The sequence below is a fragment of the Syngnathus leptorhynchus genome, chromosome 2 (assembly GCF_054491065.1).
Source record: "Syngnathus leptorhynchus isolate UIUO chromosome 2, UIUO_Slep, whole genome shotgun sequence".
NCBI lineage: Eukaryota > Metazoa > Chordata > Actinopteri > Syngnathiformes > Syngnathidae > Syngnathus > Syngnathus leptorhynchus.
Genome location: NC_141196.1, coordinates 15320258 through 15340320, shown reverse-complemented (window position 1 = coordinate 15340320; position 20063 = coordinate 15320258). Strand labels below are relative to the sequence as shown.

The window sequence follows — 20063 nt, the reverse complement described above, 5'->3', positions numbered from 1 at the left end:
TGAAATGTTAGAACGTTGGTCTTCAGGGTTCTGTTGTAGACATTGTTGAAGCTGTCAAACATGACCACAATATTTAACTATTGTCAGGATTTATCTATCAACTACTATTATGTACTAAAATGTGGAGAAAAATATTTGCACAGCCGAGCGAGCCCATTAATTCCATCGCACACTTATCTTTTTACAACCAAAACGTTTTTGACAGTTCTTCCCCCTTTATGGGAGAAGTTTGTGGAAAATTATTTGCTGTTCTGGCATGATAGTGTCCAAATTAAACAAAGATCCATACGATTTCTATGAGTTTTGGTGTGGAAGAATGTAAGACTTTCAACCACACCAAACACCATAGAGCTGAACTAGTCACAGCAGAGATTAACATCACCTAGCTCAAGATTTAAAGTGAATGGTGTTTCAAACAAAGTCATTTAAATTAATTACTTGTCTTTGTCCTCATCCCCAGCCAAAAAGGAACTAGAGGGTGCAGATGAAAAGAAGCAGATGCAGAAGAAGAAAGTCAAGGAGCTGAAGGTTATTGATTCAAAGTCCTCACAAAACCTGTGTAAGTCCAAGTAACACATGCGTGCGTGTCCATACAGTTTCATCCTTGAACATATTCAAAGACATTATATTACATACAAATGTAACTTTTCTGTGCGTGTACCTGTAGCCATTTTTCTTGGATCATTCCGTCTTCCATATGAGGAAATCAAAAACTGCATCCTGGAAGTTAATGAGAAAGTCCTCACAGAGTCCATGGTTCAGGTACATTTTCCACCAGAATATCTATTTATTGGGTGTATTTATTTATTTATTTATATATATTTCATATAACATTCCTTTCTAATAACCAAAACAACCTATTTAAAATGAAGAAAACAAATTAATAAAAGAAACAATTGACACTTTTAGCTGTTGTTCCTTTTCTAGCATGCAATATGCAGTGACAGGACACTTGCACATTTGAGTAAGAACTACTGCAGGAGGAGTTGTATCAACAATTCTGCTATTTCCAAATTAACAGTACTTTTATCAAGGTGTAATCAATTCAACAATTCTTATTATTGGTATAGATCCGCTCTCCATTATACTTGACGTTTGCCAAAACATTAAAACGACAAAAACATCCAAAGGTTTCAGTTGTGTGGGGTTGTTTGTCTTGCTGTGTAGAACCTGATCAAACAGATGCCCGCACCGGAGCAGCTAAGTGTCCTAGGAGAGATGAAAGATGAATATGACGACTTGGCTGAGGCTGAACAGTTTGGAGTGGTGGTAAGGAGGCCCGCAGTAATATACAGAATAGGGCTTCTTGTTTAGTACTTGTCAACGACAAGGCATATGCATGTGATGCCATATTAGACATAGAATATTATGATCTCCTGATAATCAAGTAATACCCTTGTTGATATATTTGTCACAGTAATGTTTCATCTTACAAAACAGATATTGTTTTGTTTAACTGTGGAAGATGTGTCTAATGCCCCCGCCCCAAGTCATGCAAGCCCCCACACATCCGTCACCCATATCTTTTCCCAGATGTCTAGTGTGAAGCGGTTGGGACCACGGCTTCAGGCCATCCTGTTCAAGCTACAGTTTGAGGAGCAGTTGAACAACATTAAACCGGATGTGGTGTCTGTGACGGCAGCTTGTGAGGAGCTCAGGAAAAGTGCCTCCTTCGCTGAGCTGCTGCAGATCATCCTTTTTCTTGGCAATTATATGAATGCAGGCTCCCGCAATGGCAAGGCCTTTGGCTTTTCCATATCATACCTATGCAAGGTAAAAAAAAAAAGAAAAGAAAAACAAGTGACTATAGTGTACAAAAGGCCAGTTCAACACGAGATTGCTTTTCGATGTGTCCGCTACCTACTACTGAAAAGATGTGATAATATGAAATGCTTTTTTTATTTAACTTTATTTATTCATTCCTTAATTTTTTTTACTCAACTCTTAGTGGGCATCTTTAGCTGGGTGTTATGTCTCTTAAAGTGTTTTACATTAACAGTTCATATTAGTCTTGAAGGCTTTATAGATAAGAGGGATCCAATTTAGAGGGAAGAAAATGCAGCTGAATTCAGTTTAAGAATTCTTTCGTGGTGAAAGCATGCCTACTGCAATTTCACAAATGGAATTGGGCTCATTCATTATATACTGCATACAAGTTCATTTAAAATTTATTTTCTATTTTACAATTGTGTTAGCACCAGTGACTGGTTAGGATCAATTTATCATTATCAGCGTTATGAATGGACTCTTAACTATATTTTCATCCAATCAGCTACGTGACACAAAAACGGCTGACCTGAAGCAGACACTGCTTCACTTTCTTGCTGACGTGTGCATGGAGCAGTACCCGCAAGTCATGAGCTTTCCTGACGAGCTTATCCATGTTGAGAAGGCCAGCAGAGGTATACTGGACATCAAAGTGATCTGTGTTGTTCTCCTTTTCCATTCATCACTTGAAACAAACACAACAAAATAATGACCTATATGCATTCAAAAAATTGTCATTTTTTTCTCATCATAGTGTCTGCAGAGATTCTTCAAAAAAATGTAGAACTGATGGGTCGTCAGATCAAGAACCTGGAGAAAGACATCGAAACCTTCCCTCCTGCACAAAATGACAAGGACCTATTCGTGGAGAAGATGTCGATATCCTTGTTATCTATTAGACTGTAATCATTCAGCAGTTGAATTAGTCCTGAAATTGTCATAAAAAGGTATGGGGATGGTTATTATGTTTTCCTTAATTCAGTGTGTTCACAATTTTATAAACGGTGCACGGGAACAGTATGAGAAGCTGGATCTGATGCTTAAAAATATGGAGAAGCAGTACAACGACCTTGGAGATTATTTTGTTTTCGACCCGAGAAAAATATCTGTGGAGGAGTTCTTTGGGGATCTCAACAACTTTAAGAACATGTTCCAGGTGTGTTTTTATCCATACATAGTGCCAATTGTGTTAACTGAACAAAGTTCTGATTCCATAAATTTGAAAGTCTTCTTCTGCACCAACTGTGTCTGAGGCTTGTTATTAACCTACCTGTAATCTATTCTCGATTTGAAGTGTTGTTTCCCATACCAATCTAATGTGTTTTAAAAAATATTTTATTTCAAACAATCAGAGATATTCTATCTCGAAACTATCTATATATGTTTGCAACATATAGGCTAATGTGTTTTTCACTGTCCTTCATCAGCAAGCAGTGAAGGATAATCAGAAGAGGAAGGAAGCAGAAGAAAAAATCAAAAGGGCCAAGGTGGCAAGGGAAAAGGCTGAGAGGGAAAAACAGGAGAAACTCAAAAAGAAACAGCTCCTGGACATCAACACAGGTGACTTTAGAAAGAATAACACAGTCTTATCTTGTTATTTCTTCTATCCTCCAGTTGGGGGCAGTCAGAGTCCACACTTCACTTCAGGATTCTTGTGCGTGTCCATGTATGTGTGTTTGTGTGAGAGTTTGACAAACAGATCACAATTTAAAGACCAGAGATAATCTAATGTGAATGACTTACTTTAAAAAGTATTAATAAAGCTTTTCAGAAAGCAAGTTCAAAGAGGGTACATTATAAGGAAATTACTTGACCTATTTCTAACTCTTGCAAACCAGAAAGCTACTTTCACACGATATGGTTTTTATGACAAAATAAAATCTAGTGTGCTAAAAATATGTACAGCCATAGTCATCCCTTTATCCACAGAAAGAATCCCCCTTGGCACATTCATACAGATACTCTTTCTCCCACTCTAATTGTGACCTAGTTTCAGTTCATTCTTTCTCTGTAGCTCAACTTGGGCATCTCCAAGGATTCCATAATTCCTTATACACTAATGCCCATGTCCATCCTTTTTATATAAATGCTGTGAATATCTGCGTGCACGTATTTGTTGAATAGACATTGTTCATAAACGGTGTCATCAAAAGTTCTATCGAGCTTCCCCTCACTTTAATACTAATATACTTTAATATATTCTAATAATATATTCAAATATATTACATGTCAAGTCAAGTTGACTTGACTTGACTTGAAATATATTACATTAAAATATATGAATATATTAAGATTATGTATTTTGTCTATATATAAAATAGCATTTTTGTCATACATCTGCATAGGAAGTGTGTGATTTTGTGTGGTCCCCAGTCGCACTTGAAAAATTGTGACCCCCAACATTTAAAATGTCCTTCCCTGACCTATAGGCTCCGCATCTGTGCAATAGACATATGAGGCTAAGGTTTTATTGTTTAGAACAAGAGTATTACTTTGCATTGTTCCTCGATCTAGCATGTGAGTGGCAAATAATAGAGCTTAAAAGGTGAGTGTGTGTGTGTGTGTGTGTGTGTGTGTGTGTGTGTGTGTGTGTGTGTGTGTGTGTGTGTGTGTGTGTGTGTGTGTGTGTGTGAGTATGAAGGTTGGAGCTCATTTAAATACAGGTGGCATATTTGAATTCCTTGGGTCACCTAACCACCCCCCGCCCCTTGAATTCAACCACACACAAATACACACACCTGCTCTTTGTGCTGTATTTGTTTATAACCCTCATTCTGGGTGGCTACGACACAATGGTTGCTTTCAGCAATGACACATTCACATGTTCCCTTTGTCCTTGTTTCCTTCTATTTTTTTATCCCGCTTGTCTACTATTGTCGTCTTATCTCATGAAATCACTGAAGGTTCTTCTTTCACATTCACTCCCTATCTCTGTCTGCATAGCACCCCTGTTGTTGATTAAACCCTGGAAGGTCAGGTTGTGACTTTGGATTTGTTTTAACAGTCAAGTAGTAGTGAAGGCTGTGGATGATAGTTACCCCGCGCACACACACACACACCACATTTGTGCAGTTGTGTGTGAATGTGTGTAGCATATCAGTCCCCTAAATTATATGTACTTAAAGCTGATGAAAATAACTTCAGATCATATGTGCGCGTATCAGTACCAGGGAGAGTCCACAATATCGTCAGTGTGCTGACATGGAACTTTCCACGTTGTGGGAAAAAAACAGTGGTCTCATCCCTACAATGCATCATATTGTAGGTTGTATCGTATTCCTGCAACTAGGTGTCAGTAGAATCTGCAAAAGCTACTGCGTGGCTTTGAAAGGAAGGGGTGTGTGCATCTGTGACCTACACGCCTACTCAGATACTGGTGTGGGAACCACCGCTGGGAGTGCTCATGCTCCACGCAAGAGCTTGAGTGACTAGGATGGGGGAGGGTATGGAGAAGCGGAGATTGGAGCAGCTGCTCTGTTGAGGCTTACACACACACAGATTTGTCTCTTGATGTAGAGGTTAGAGGGAGAGGTTGAGGCGAGAACAAGATGAAGGCACGGGTGTAAGAGGGACTTTGATGACAAAAATCCCAATCACTCCACAATTTATTGTACTGTACTATTCAGCTTGTCTCTGATTTTCAAGAATTTATGAATGATCAACAACCAGGGGTCTATTGCTCCATGCAGAATGTTGCCCTCACATTTTGTATGTGCTCGATTGTATTTTTGTCAATAGATTGGCTTCAGACAGTCATCTTTTACAGTTCTCATGGACTAATGCTATTACTCAGATTAATCTGTATTATGTCTTTAGCGGCCTCAGGCAGGATCTTAAGAACAAGACTTTTAGTGCATGCGTGGACATGTAAATAGCTTAAACTGTGGCCATGACTTTTTATAATCCCTCTTCTTCATGTTAACTGGATGGAACAGTGAATTAAAAGAGTGCATGTTGATTATCATGTACTGGAATAATTAGACCCATTGTTGACTCTTGACAAAGCAAATAAAGCCTCCATTCAGTGAAAGAAAGATGTCTTTATCTAAGAGTTTTGCTCAAGGCCAGACAGCCCCTAAACAACTGTGTTTACACTGCCATGCAATGCTCTTGCACTGGTGGTTTAAAGCAACCATGTGATTAGTCTAAGCAGACTTGTGTCGAATCTGCTTCCCTCCAAGGTGGAAAAATATGGCCTACATCACCATGAAGCATCAGTGTAGCTACTGGCCATCAGCACTGGGTGGTGTATGTGAGCCGTTGAAAGGAAATGTGTGAGGCGTCCTCTGGCGTGTCAGCGGAAGCCATCTGCAGCATGGCTTATGGCGAGATTTGTGTGTGCGTGTCTATGTGTGCGCACGCATGCAACTGAGGGGGTTGGCGGGTGGCGACATAAACCTTTAACCCCACTGCCTTCTTTTCCAGACCCCTCTCGTCCTATTCAGAAATAATTTAAACCATCTGCCCTCCCTGCAGAGCTGTGCCACTAAATCCTCACACTGACACACATTTTTACACAGTTGAGGATCCGTCAAAAACACACACTCGCATACAGCCTGATTGAGATTTATTAAAAGATACAAATAAATCTAAATTGCATCAATGATTACTTTTCAGCCAATACCATAAAAAATGTAGGCAACCCTCATTCCTTTCCCAGTATTTAGATCTTTGTGAGTATTTAAAAAAAATTATCAAACTTTCTTCTACCAGCAAAATATATTATGAAGCTGCAGTTAGAGCACAGCACATCATCGAGGTCAATGCCTATCTGGGTTAATGTGGCGCATCATACAACATGGCGGCCTGGTTGGAAAACAAACGTCCCCCAGCCCACGTGGTTGCAAGATCACTCAAAGGCAGACAGCATAGCAAAACTCCTCAAAATTAGAATGTATGTGTTGTTTGCAAATGGGATGAATGTGGAAATAAAAGTAAGTAAAAGTTAGTAATTTTTTCTTAATGCTCATGTTGGGTTTTGATGTGCTTTCAGAGGGTGATGAAACCGGCATTATGGATGGCCTCTTGGAGGCACTGCAGTCTGGCGCTGCTTTCAGGAGAAAGAGAGGACCCCGGCCAGCAGGTACACTTCTGTGCACATGCGTTTTTGTTATTTTTGTTTCATGGTTGTCTTGTTTATGTCTATTGCTGTTTTTATAATTTGTTATCTGGGGATCTTATTTGGGTTTTTAAAAATTATTATACGCACGTTTACATGGCCTTGCGCAGCCAATGTTACCTTTTTAAAAGCATTGTTGACTGCATATAAATGTAATGTGTGAAGCGGCCAAAAAACGTTAAGGATCCAGCCTTTCTGGGTCTATAAGCACCGACACATATGAGAACATGACCATCGATGGAACTCTTACGCTTTGCTGTATGTTAAATTTTTTACACCGAACTTCACCACAAAGTAATTCTTCACCAACCGAATTGTTAATGTGTACGTACAGGTCCTGTACCTTGTGTACCTGCATGTTTAGCTCAAAGCAGCATTTTTCTTGAGCTCATAATTTATATTTATGCTTTGAACAATTAATATAGAAACATTTGATGACTTTTTGGGTCACACCAATTATTCGCAAAATTCTCTTCACATTTGGGCTCGATCCAATAGCTCACCAATAGTGGTACACTCTTGTACTCTATTCTGAGGTTTTCTTCGTGCCATTGTTCAATCTGTCAGCCCAAAGTTAGCAAGCTTTGAAATATGAGTTATTAAGTGCCCATTGTTGAAAATAGCCCAAGTACTTGTGTGTGCGTGTGCGAGCATTCACACACACAAGGGTATGAGTCTGTGCAACTCTATCCCACCGTCAATAAAAGCCAGATGTGAAGCGGTGCCTCAGAGTTGGAGGGTAGACTGCATTCTTTCAGCCTTCTTGTTTTGTGTGCTTAGCAAAATGAAGAGCAAAACCAAATGTACGTTAACATCACAACAGTTGCTGTTGCAAGAGTTTCTTTGTTCTCTACAATGACAAATGGATAAGTTATTTTACTGAAAAGATAGCCAACCTGACAGAAATGAAAAACATAGGGAGTAAATTGGCTAGCTGTATAGCCAGTCCCCCAGAATGTTGTTTTGCTGCCTCACATCTCACAAGAAAAAGCAGAACATGTGTAATAGACACAGAGCATGCATAGCTGTGGTGGGAAGAAGAAAAAATTGTCGACGGAGATCACATTTCGTCTTAAACCCTCCCTAATTTCTCACTTTGACCGTGAAGTTTAACCACTGGTCAGTAATTTCCATGCCTTTATGGGGGCGGTGTTATGTGTCAGCTTTGTCCAGTGAACGTAGCTACTATTTTACAACCACTTGCAAGTTCTTCTCATCTTGTTGACTGTGTGGTAGTTGCTGTTTACCATAGAGAGCAGGCTTTTCCTTTTTGGCTTTGGCAGAGTATGAGTCAGAGCGCTTCATTTAGTAAAAGTTACCCAGGAGGTTCATTCAGTCTTTGGCTCAACTGATATGTACGGGACACCACCGAAACCACAGGCTTCCTCCCTCAGTAAACTTATTTATAGGAGTATAAATATATTGTTTTATTGTGCGCCTACAAAATACTTTATCTCCTGTGCATACCCCTCTGCAACAAACATCCCAGTGTGAGGTTAAAAGACCTAAGTGAGGGCCTATTGAGTGTGCAGCATGCTCATTTTGTCCCAGCACTTTGACTGACTGTGAAGCCATGAGGCTGTGGAAGCTATATAGTCTTCACCTTTGACCTGTACCTCACCTCACTGTGGGTATTTGTGCTGCTTGTATGGAAAGAGTGGGCAGCCTAGGGTACTCCCAGCTGTCTAACCCCCCTCCCTCTGCCCACTGCTCAAACACAAGCAGACAAAACACACCCAGCAGATGTGTACATGCCAACACAAAGAGACACATGTGTGTTGGAATACCAATAGGCCCTCTTTGTCATATTGCACAGAGCATATACCGCTGTATGTTTTTTTCCAACTCTTACAGGTCTCTTTGGGTTGTTACTTCACGGTCTGTTCATGTCATGTGAATACCGACCTGCAACTTAATTTGATGCAATATATTAGCTATGTAGAGGAATGCCTCTAATCACTCCTCACCAAGCCATCTGCTCGGTCATGACCCGCATCCAATCGGTGTGGCGACCATTTGACAAAGCACCAATCGCAAAGAAGCAGCACACCCGATGCGGATGGCAACAATGGAGGCACACGCTGCCTCTGCACACCGTCTGGCCCTATAGAAAAGCCATTCTCTTTCATTGACGTTCACACAAGGGAAACAATCGAGTTCATTGGGGAGCGCCTTTATGGATCACCCCATTGTTAAAGCAGGCGCGACATCAGACACACTTTTAACACCCACCAACACAATCAGTGCATATACCGTGTTTATACAGTTGACGCACACCTGTTCAGGTTTTGTTTTGTTTTTTTATATCAAGGGGGAAGTCACATCAAAAAGAATCTTGGCATGGTCAATTATTTACATTTCTAACATTTTCTGTCTTTTCTCCCATTATCGCAATGTTCCGTCTTTGTAAAACAAACGTAAGCACGTCGTGCCACATTAATGATAGTTTTACATATTTGCATGAGACAAAATATGCAATGAAAGTCGGTTTATTTCTAACCTTGAACTCTATCGAAAAACTGAAATGATGTGAATACATAGATATGCACACCATCTTTGACTGAGAATATTTAGGATTAATCAATCGCATTCAAACTTTAGTCACCATTCAAAGTGCCTCTGATTTACGTAAAATACATTTCAATTATTCTAGCATGCGTTTACTATTTTTTTCCCCTTTCTTGTAGTAGAAGCCTAACAGTTTGTTGCATGCCAACACTGACAGGAACATATGTTCATAATTCCACACACCACCCAGGAAAAATAGCACCCCAAATGAATTTGCAACATTTTAGTAGGCTGCCACCACATATTAGTTGTTTATAGTTGTTTATTTTTAATCACGCCCTCAAACATGTCTTGTACAAATATTTGAGTTGTGGAAGTTGTCGGCCCCATTAATGGTGGAAAAACCTTTGAAACAATTGATCATGGTCTACTTTGAGACATGACATAGCGTTTGAACAGGGGTGTGTAGACCTTTTAGCCAAGCACATGCATGCACTAGCACTGACCATGTTTGCTGATGTCACTGCTGAAGCTACGTGTTACACAGTGGGGCCAGAGGAGGGTGCTCCAGGTCCCTGTTAAACTAGACATATGTATGGACAATATATACTGTGCTCAAATCTGATTCTGGCTTTACCATAGTTGCTTCTCTAGTACAGATGGATGCTTGTTTCCTTTTTCCAGATTTGGTAGTCTGAATATTGCAGTGGGTTACTTCACACCTCATCACTTTATAGCTATATCTTCTAATCTTTTTCCCCTCGCCACGCGTCTTCCGGACTATAATGTGTTGCAGATGGTCTTTTCCCATTAGTCCCCTCCAAGCTACCCTTCAGTGTTCAAACGAACCCGTATAGTGGCCACACCCACATGTAGACTAATCTTTTGATCTGAGTCTCGACGTCCCAGTTCGCGCTTGCTGCGCAACCGGGCGTCATGCCAAGTCAAAGCACCAGCTACTTTGGTGAGTAAGACATGCTGAGGACATCCTCTGTTTGTAGCGCCACGTGTTCAAAGATTAGGGAAATAATGTAGTACTTCGTTCATCCAACTAGCCCCCTCAGTCCACATGAGGCATCTAGACTGTAGGCGCACAATTATCACACTGAGTACGCTCAGCCTTTTGCTCTCATGTAAAATCAGAGCTAACATACTTTAAATGTTCCACTTGATTCTAAATGGTGTTTCATCAGTTCAGTCATTTCATATTGTATCGTCTACCAACAGTGATAAAGCATCACTCAAAAATGGTGTTCTGAACCAGTGGCCTGTTTTGCACAAAAAATACTAACATGTTAATATATAATGTATTCTCCTCTTTCCTTCCCAGACTCCATAGTGTCTTTATCACAGCTTATTCTGGAGACATGCTCGGTAACTGGGTTTTGTTTTTTAACCACCATCGAGTAAAAATGACATGTTTGGGTTTGGGGTGACGTCTGTGTTACCGTTTTTCGTTTTGCATGTGTGGTTTGCATCGTCACAACCCTGACAAGAGTTCCGGTGATAAACTGTGACATAAACAAATATAAACACTCCAATGAAATCTCCCCCTGACCTATTTAATTCAAAATGGCTGCTGCTGCTGTTGCGCCGCTGCCCGAAGAGTGTGTGGGAGAGCAGGTAGGAGAAGAGATGACAGCTTTTCTTCCTCAAGCTCATTTCTAAACACCTCCCTACCCTCTGTCAGCTCTACAACGACTTAATTCTGTCATCCATGATGAATCCGCACCACCTCTCACTCCTTTTACTCTCATTTATCTTTGGCATTAATCCGCACATAAGAGTGTGCCACTAAGCTGTCCGGTATGTGTGTCATGATAGTAATGCATGTGGCAGTATGTTGTCCACGATACAAAAACTCTATCAAAGCAGTTTTACAAGACTAGACAATATACTAGATAATGTTCTTTCAATTTCCAATTGGGAATAGGGATAAAAAAAAGTATTGTTTCCAAGTTTAAAAAAAAAAAAAAAAAATTACAATTACAGATTATCATAATTCAATTTTAGACTCAGTTTAAAAAAAAAGTCTTAATTTAAAAAATGAGCCTTGAAGCTGACTTTTGATTTGACTATTTTATCGGTCATATGATGAGTATAATAAAGCTATGTTAGCTTATTAGCCACTACGGTCCGTCAACGGATACTGAATCACACAGTTCCTTGCACACATCTGTTGAGAAGAATGAAAAGAATGTTCAAGTGATTTGCCCCAAGTTTGCATCAAGTGAAAATGCATGATTAGAAACACGCAACAAGCAGATTACACGTCTGCTCAATTTTATAATAAACATAATAAATTAAGTGCACTCTGATTGTGTCAGTCAAAACTGAAGTAAATGTTAATGTTGCAGCAATACCCTAGCATGTTTGCATGCACGTGTTTGTGTGTGTGTGCGTGTGCCTCGCGCAAATGTTAAAATGTCGAGCAGTGAAACTGCTTGAACAGTTTGCAGTGATGAAAAACGTTTGTTTCATAATGACAGAAGACCAGGTGAATGTCGTTAAACGACACTCGTGTCATGCCTGCATTGACTTGTTATGACTTCAACAATAGTTCTGGCGGCCTGCGTGTTTTCTGATGTCACTCGCTCACATCGTGTTTGCTGCTCTTTTTCAGGCAACCACCGAAGAGCCGGTCATGCGGTGACCAACATCCTGGCCAAAGAACTGTTGCAGGAAGACAGTCTTTCATCAAGCATGTCACCCGTCAAGATGGGGAGGTTTGATGAGAAGGATGAGCACAAGATAGAAGCGGGGGATTCATTAGAGGAGCTACTGGAAGCTGCACCTCCTCGCTCCAGTTAAACTATTTGGGCACATTTTTTCGCTTTGTTTTCTTTTATGTGTAATTGTCACATGCATCTAAGCAAGTTTGCTTCTCATTGCTGAAGCCTATATTGATTTAAAATCCAACTTAACCATCATCACACACTTGCTGTAATCTTCTGCCTCTCATTCTGCCAATGGAGTTTTGCCACTTTTGTAAAGTTTTTGATAACATACACTGTTCCGCACTTGTCTATACGTTTTGTCTGTTTCTTCACCGTAGTTCTTAATCACTTAATTCACAGCTCGATCGTTAAAAGATCGTCTCAGAGGAGGGAGTCACTTTTATTTCCCGAATTTTCTCAAACAACGTCAGGCACATAAGAGCTGCTTCAAATGATTAGTTTTGAATACGCCATGAATTGTCTGTAATAGTTTTTGTAATCTTGACATGATTTTGCTGTATATTGTTTGATGTATTGCTGTTTGTAAATGCCGATGATTCCACCGTGTTGCTGGCGAAAGTTGGAGTCCAGTGTCATTTCACTCAGTCACAGCTTGCCCAGTCGCAGCTCTCACAGTGGGTGAATTATTTTGTTCAGGGCTGTATGATTTCTTTTTTCGATAACATCTATAAGGGATGATGCACCTAAAGGAAACCGCCACAGTCAAATGACATAAACATTCCTTTCGATTTGCCCGCTGTGTTATTAAAGAAAGTTCTTGCACAGAGTAAGCAAATTCCATATGTCTTTGCCTGGGCCACATTAGTTTGGAAACACCCTTTCAAAAAGCAGTTTACATGCCCGTGTGCTTTTAGGAGTGTGTAATGCGAGTCGTCTATTTTGAGTTCCCACTTATGTGTGTGTGCATTTTTTCTGTAATTGTGGTGCCCACCACTCTGTCAGAAATTCTAGGTCGCCAATGATAGAATGATGAATGAATAGACACCACACCCAGCACTCGGCTACTCGCACTGAGACAACGGCAAATATGCAATGTCTGTTATATTCCTATGCAAACAACTACTGTAATGTACTTTTGCCATCTTCTGATGACTTCCAACTGGATGGACTGATATCAACTTGCTGATTCAAGCTCTCACTCCTCCACAAGTCAAAGCTTGTTTACAATAGGTGACATGGAGGAGTGGAGATGACAAAGGTGGTATTGGTGTTCAGGTAGGTAATCCTTGTGGTTACCTGCTGGGGTTCCTCTTATCTGCACACAATCAATGATAATGACACACCGGGTCTCACCGAAGAACCCAAACCTGCTGTAACTGTTGTTCAGCTGGGGTGTTACGCTATGTCTGTGTGTGGGTGTGTGAACAAGATACTGGAATGTGGCTCGTTTCATTAAAGAGAGAGAGATACACAATAAAAAGGAAAGCATCACTGGAATGTATGTTTTGTTCTAATTTGAGTCCACCTTACCTATTTTAAACGGATTTTTTGTTTAATAATATAGTTGATTATTTTTTTATCTTGTGCTTTGCTCTTTTTTTTCCTCAGAGATTGCTTCATGTATTTAGAACGATGCACATTTTTGTTTGCTACACAGAACAATTAAAATGTCTTCAACTAATTCATGTTTTTGTTGTTTTTAGTCCTACTTTGATTTAGGGAACATACATCAACAAACATCTTAAGGATGCTTATTTAACATTGTCATTTCCAACTACTGGCTGGTGGAGCACCTGCTCGCCTGAGTTTCCGCAGGAAGTACAGGCAGCGCTGAGCTTTCTTTGCCAGTGATGCAGTGTTGGTGGTCCAGGAGAGGTCTTCACTGATGTGCACCCTCAGGAATTTGGTGCTGCTCACTCTCCACCACAGCACCGTCGATGGTCAGTGGCAGGTGTTGGGTGTGACCCTTCCGGAAGTCAACAATAATCTCCTCGGTTCAGCTGGAGGTTGTTGTCCCTGCACCACGTGGCCAGAAGGTTGACCTCCGACCAGAGTCGTGTTGTCAGCAAATTTCAGCATGCGGTTGTTGCTGTAGGTTGCAGCATCAGCAGGGTGAAGAGCAGCGGACTGAGCACGCAGCCTTGGGGGGCCCCCGTGCTCAGCGTGATGCTGCTGGAGATATTGTCGCCAACACGTACCACCTGAGGCCTTTGACAGAGGAAGTCCAGTAGCCAGTTGCAGAGGAAGGTACTGAGACCCAGTTTGTTGAGTTTGCAGACGAGTCGCTGTGGTACAATGATGTTGAATGCAGAACTGAAGTCCACAAACAGCAATCTCACATACGAGTCTCTTTTCTCCAGGTGGGTGAGGGTTGAGTGGAGGGCAGAGCAGATTGCATCCTCAGAGGACCGTTTGGCTCGGTACGCAAACTGGAAGTGGTCAAGGGTGGGGGGGGGGGGGGTGAACGTTGTAATGTTAGCATACTGTAACGTTCAGCCTGTTGTTGCCTATTCTAATCTTATTTTAAATTGCCTTTCAAGATGACATGTCTGTTCTTGATGTTGGATTTTTTCTTCTTTAGTATGAATTTTATGGCTGGTGCGACTTATAGACCAGAAAATACAGTAAATTCCCTTTCATCTGGAGTTTTTTTAGTGAGGCGATCTCATGTATTGCTCAATCTCCTCTAGTCTCCCACATTTTGGGAGTGAAAATGGCAGAAAGTTACTGCACTCTGCAAAGCCATCATTTTATTGCCAGAAGACAGCAGAGGAATGTATAAACAGTGGAAAGTACTTTCACAGATGCATTCCAGGCTCTGCAGCTCCAAAGATTCCAAATGTTTTTTTCTCCGGCATGAACTCTTTTTCACTGCCATGTAATGTTATATGTGTATGTTTCACTTTATGCTAACATTTCTCTTCACCTTTATTCATCCCATTTACTTGCCTTTTTGTGCTTCCAGTTTGTGGAAGGCCCTTTTAGAAATGTGGTCCATTATAAATGTTACTTGAAGTATAGTTGCCTTCTATTTTCTTCAGTATTTACATATTGCTGTGGTTGCCAAGTGTCCCAATACTTCTGTTCATATCTGGGGTACAACTCGCGCTCACTCACGCAAGTCAGCCAGTCATTTCCTCCAAGGACTGAGCCAGTCTTCTTCCTGTCTTGGAATATGTCAGCAATTCCACGTTGTGTTACTGAAGCACTGCACCAGAATACCAGGAAAACCATCTGGAGATTCTCCCTGACCTCAATGTCAACTGAGGTAAGAACGGCTCAACAACTTTTGGAAGAGGGAAACTAGTCTGTGTTTTAAGCAAGAATAATTATGTTGAGGGAGGCAAAGTGGCGCACTTGTTAGCACACCTGCCTCACAGTTCAGAGGTGCGGGTTTGATTCCGGCTCTGGCCTTCTGTGTTGGAGTTTCCATGTTCTCCCTACCTGCGTTGCTTTCCTCAGGGTGCTCCAGTTTCCTCCCATATTGCAAAATGCATGCATGCATGCATGGTCGGCCGATTGACCACTCCGTAGGTGTGAGTGTGATGGTTGTTCGTCTCTTATGTGCCTTGTGATGATAAAAGGAAATGTATATATATATTTTTATTTTTTACTATTTTATATTTTTGTTTATTATAAATCTTGGATTTTTTCATATTTCCTTTCTAAGAAAAAAATTCTCAACATCAAAAACTTACCATTTGTGTTTTTTCCAATGAAAAAAAAAGTTTTTGGTAATTCAAATATAATTTTTGTATGTTTTTTGTTTTCAGAAAAAAATATAGAATAAAAAATTGAGAGAAAAATACAAAATATGTTTATATATTTTAAATAGTTTGTATTTTTTATGCTTGGTAGGCCAATTGAGCATATGTTTTATGATTGTTTTATTTTTAAAGATTGAAATAATTACAAAGAATGAAATAAAATGAAAAGTACACATTTCCACATTTTTGTCTATTATGAATCTTGTTTTTTTTTAAGATTTCTTTTTAAAAAAAATAATCCGAACATCTAAATCTTTTTAAATTTTTGTTTTTTTTCCAATAAAAAAACTTTGGGTAATTCAAATATAATTTTTGTATGTTTTAATTTTAAGAAAATAATCAATAAAAAACAAAAATCAGAGCAAAAAATACAAAACATCTTTTTAAAATAAAAAAATAAAAAGAATCCAAACATCTAAATCTTTTTAAATTTTAGTTTTTTTCCAATGAAAAAACAAAGATTTTTGGTAATTCAAATATAATTTTTGTCCGTTTTAATTTTAAGGAAAATATCAATAAAAAACAGAAATCTGAGCAAAAAAAAATAAAATAAAAGAATTTTCATAGAAATAATTAAACATAAGGGAGTAAAATAAGGCGGCTCGGTGGGGCACTGGTTAGCACTTCCGCTTCATAGCCAGGAGGGTGCTGGTTCGATTCCAATTCTCCCTGTGTGGTGTTAATAAACCATAATAATCAATGAAAAACAAAAATCTGAGCAAAAAATAAAAAACATCTTTTTAAAAAAAATGTTCATGAATTTTTATACAAATAATTAAACATAAGGGTGTAAAAGAAGGTGGCTCGGTGGGGCACTGGCTAAAACATCCGCTTTACAGTTAGAAGAGTCCCGGTTCGATTCCGACTCTCCCTGTGTGGAGTTTGCATGTTCTCCCCCTGAGCCTGTGTGGGCAAAGTACACATCTCCACATTTTTGTCTATTATGAATCTTTTATATATATATATATATATATATATATATATATATATATATATATATATATATATATATATATATATATCTTTAAAAAAAAAATCCGAACATCTAAATATCTTTATTAATTTTTTTCCAATGAAAAAACAAAGATTTACATTTTTATGTAAATCTTTATGATTACATTGTTCATTTATTAATCATACATTTTTATGATTAATTGTATTTCTTCCATTTTCCATTTTTCTACACCAAAAAATAAGAAAAGAATTAAACAAAATCAAAACGAAAAAGTTTTTTAATCATTTTTATTTATTGTGTAGTATATTTAGTATTTTTAGTAAAATTTTTCAATGAAAATAATTGAGAAAAATATATAAATAAACTGTTTATATTGTGAGGACACAGTGCAGTCACTGTTAAGTGAAAATTCTTCCCACATCGATCACATCCATTCTTCTTAGAAGCTTTTATTTTGAATCTGTTTATATTGTATCTCATCAAGTGTCCTAAATATTATGTCTAAAAAACAAAGAATGTCATACATACTGTATAATAAAAAAAAATTCTGTAGCAGTCTTTCTGTTGAGAGATGGGTTTTGGATAGTGTACAAATGCTGATTTGTCCTGATGAGAAAATCTGATTAAAAGCAGTGTAATCTGTCTGTAACGTGTTTGCTAAGAGAGCATATGGCCCTCCTGATTTCCCAGAGTGCACCAGTCTGTTGTTGTACGATATTGTGGGTAAATCTGTGTGTATTTATATGCATGTGTGTGTCTGACCTTATAGTCTGGAAGGGAGATCTGAACAAAGAAAGAGGGGCAGTATGATGTGCCAGACTACACAATGACACGGCCATTGATAGCAGAGGCAGGAGACCAATGGAGGCGCAGAAAGATGTTTTTCTCATTCTCTGATTGGTCGGCCTGAGCAGGCTGTCGGTCTCCAGGTAGCAAAGTGAACCTCTGGAGGAGAAGATGGAGGGAGGGCAGAAGAGGAGACTTGTCATCAGCTGTGGATGAGTATAAACAATAAATCCACACATCATTTAAATAATTTGGACCTTAATCCTGCATGTTTTTTCTGTCTTAATAAAATTTCTATTCCTGTGTAAATCTTTTTTTTGTTGGTGTTGGCAGCAACTGTGATACAAAAGGTTTCATTTCAGCTTTAACTTGGCTGTAAACTCCTGAACTGTTCTTTCTCGTCTTTTCTCTTTCAGACAAGTTTGGAGGCAAGCCTGCCCTCATTTGTTCACATTGGACACTTTTCAACTTTCCAGCAGGCCTGGGGAAGAACACAGTTCTTTAAAAAGAGGCCTGGATATTGCCAATAGAGTTTTATTCTTTATTAAGAGATACATAAGATGTGACTAAATGACTTAATTTGCTTCCAAGACTGAATGCATTCACACACCTGCTCCCTCGTCATCATATCTTAATGTTGTGCCCTTGATCAAATGACATGGCTGCTTGTATGACAACCTATGTGTGACACGCTATTAGACAATTAACACGGACCACCAAAGTGTCAACTAATCGGCTGTGCTATGGTGATAAGTGATGTCTACATCACAATAGCCATGTTCCATGAAATGTTCTGATGGTTTTTTTTTCTCTATTGCGGTCGCTTGCTGCAGTATGTGTCTTCTTATCTCTTGTTTACCATCCAAACAATTAGAAACACTGACCATTGACAGCCCAAATTCTGTGTACAGTCGGACCTCTGACTTTTAACGTCTACAGGTTCGAACAAATCGAAGTTCAAACCAAAACTTTGAAACTTTTGAAGCCCCGAAACCGAACAAAACACCAGATTCGGAATAGCTTTCCAAGCCAGGTCAAGGCTAGTCGACGACGTCCCCGCATCCCCAAAGCAACGTTCGGTTTGGCTCGACAAGCTAAAGCGCGTCTCGAGAGCGGAAAGCTCTGGAGACGACATGACCTGGAACAAAAATGATGAAAAGGGTGACGCAACAAGATGTCATCAACAATAGCCCAGTGTCCTCTCGTGGCCGGAAGAAACCTCTACAGTGGCTGCAGCAGCTCTATTTTCTTGGGAAGTTAGTTTACTAGAACAGCTGGATATTTTTTGCCACTCTGACATTGTCATTAAAATGTTGCATTTGAACAATGACGTGTGGAGTTGTATGTGTAACATATAGAATCCTATTGCTTTATTCATCTTTCGGATGTAGAACACTGGCTTTGTGGCATCACCTACATCCAACCCCCGGGCAAATATCACTGTCTGGCAACCTGACCCACTTCATGACATCTTTCTTTTTTTCTCAATCTTGAGATCTTGGTTTTGACGTTTGTTTGTGTGTGTGCCATCCCTACTGCCCCTGTTTGTCTGTCTGTCTGTCTGTCTGTCTGTCTGTCTGTCTGTCTGTCTCAGACTAATGGCCTCACTGGGCAGTAAACAGTCAATTGACCTACATCTTGATGAGCCTGCAGCAATCTGATATCCACTGGGAGCACCCCTCTTCTGTATTCCCGTGAGGCGAATACACGGAGGGGGTGGGCAGGGGTCATGCAAGATGCTGCATCACAGTGACATTTGGAGACTCAAATTGCTTCTAGCAGACATTTAAAGCTCATAAAGTGCTTCTGCTTGAAGAGATTGATTTTAATTGATAGCAAGGAGGTTCTATGCTTGGTTTGATTCGGGCTCGATAAGCAATCTGAGGATGTCACATCTGTAACAACCGTTTTTACTAAGCAGTAAAACATTTATGTATTTTGTCATGAAGAAAATAAAAGCTTTTCTTGTGTGTTTTTGAGATTTTACTCTCGATGATTCTGACCCAAGAGAGTTGCCATTTTCCTCCTGGTGGGAGACAATAAAATGCTGAGGGTAAAGACAGAGGCAATGACATCATTCTTTTGCTCGGTTACCATGGTTACACTTCCATCCAGCTGGGGGGCGATGAGATACTTGCAGCAGGTTTCCTGGATATTTTCCTCCTTTGTCTTATGGTTAAATTGAGGCTTGTTTAACTCCCACAGACCATCCACAGTCATCTTACAGATGTTCCTTTCAATCATGTGATTTCTATTCACTTTGGCATGCAGAATGGCAAATGTGATGAGAAGAAGGAGGGGCTAATAAACAAGGGCTGCACAGAGGAGAGAGGCACAGCTGCACAGTCCAGCCTAGCCTACTTGCGACCCCACTAAGACACAACATTAGGTACTCCTTCACATTTGAAGGAGACAAGACTGAATTCCTTACAGTGACACAGTTCCTGTATGAGTGCTTTTGGCGTAAGGGGCGAATTACTGTG

The 20063-nt window shown here is 39.7% G+C and overlaps 1 protein-coding gene across 1 annotated transcript; it reads left to right on the top strand.

Moving 5' to 3' along the window:
* On the top strand, positions 1-13557 carry LOC147061009 (protein diaphanous homolog 1-like). The gene is made up of 10 exons (XM_085906612.1): positions 1-559; positions 668-762; positions 1168-1269; positions 1534-1773; positions 2273-2402; positions 2522-2647; positions 2760-2923; positions 3195-3327; positions 6761-6850; positions 12018-13557. Exons 1-10 carry the CDS (start codon positions 499-501, stop codon positions 12203-12205), a joined length of 1329 nt encoding a protein of 442 aa, XP_085762738.1. The 5' UTR covers positions 1-498; the 3' UTR covers positions 12206-13557.
* Positions 13558-20063: the final 6506 nt, after the last annotated feature.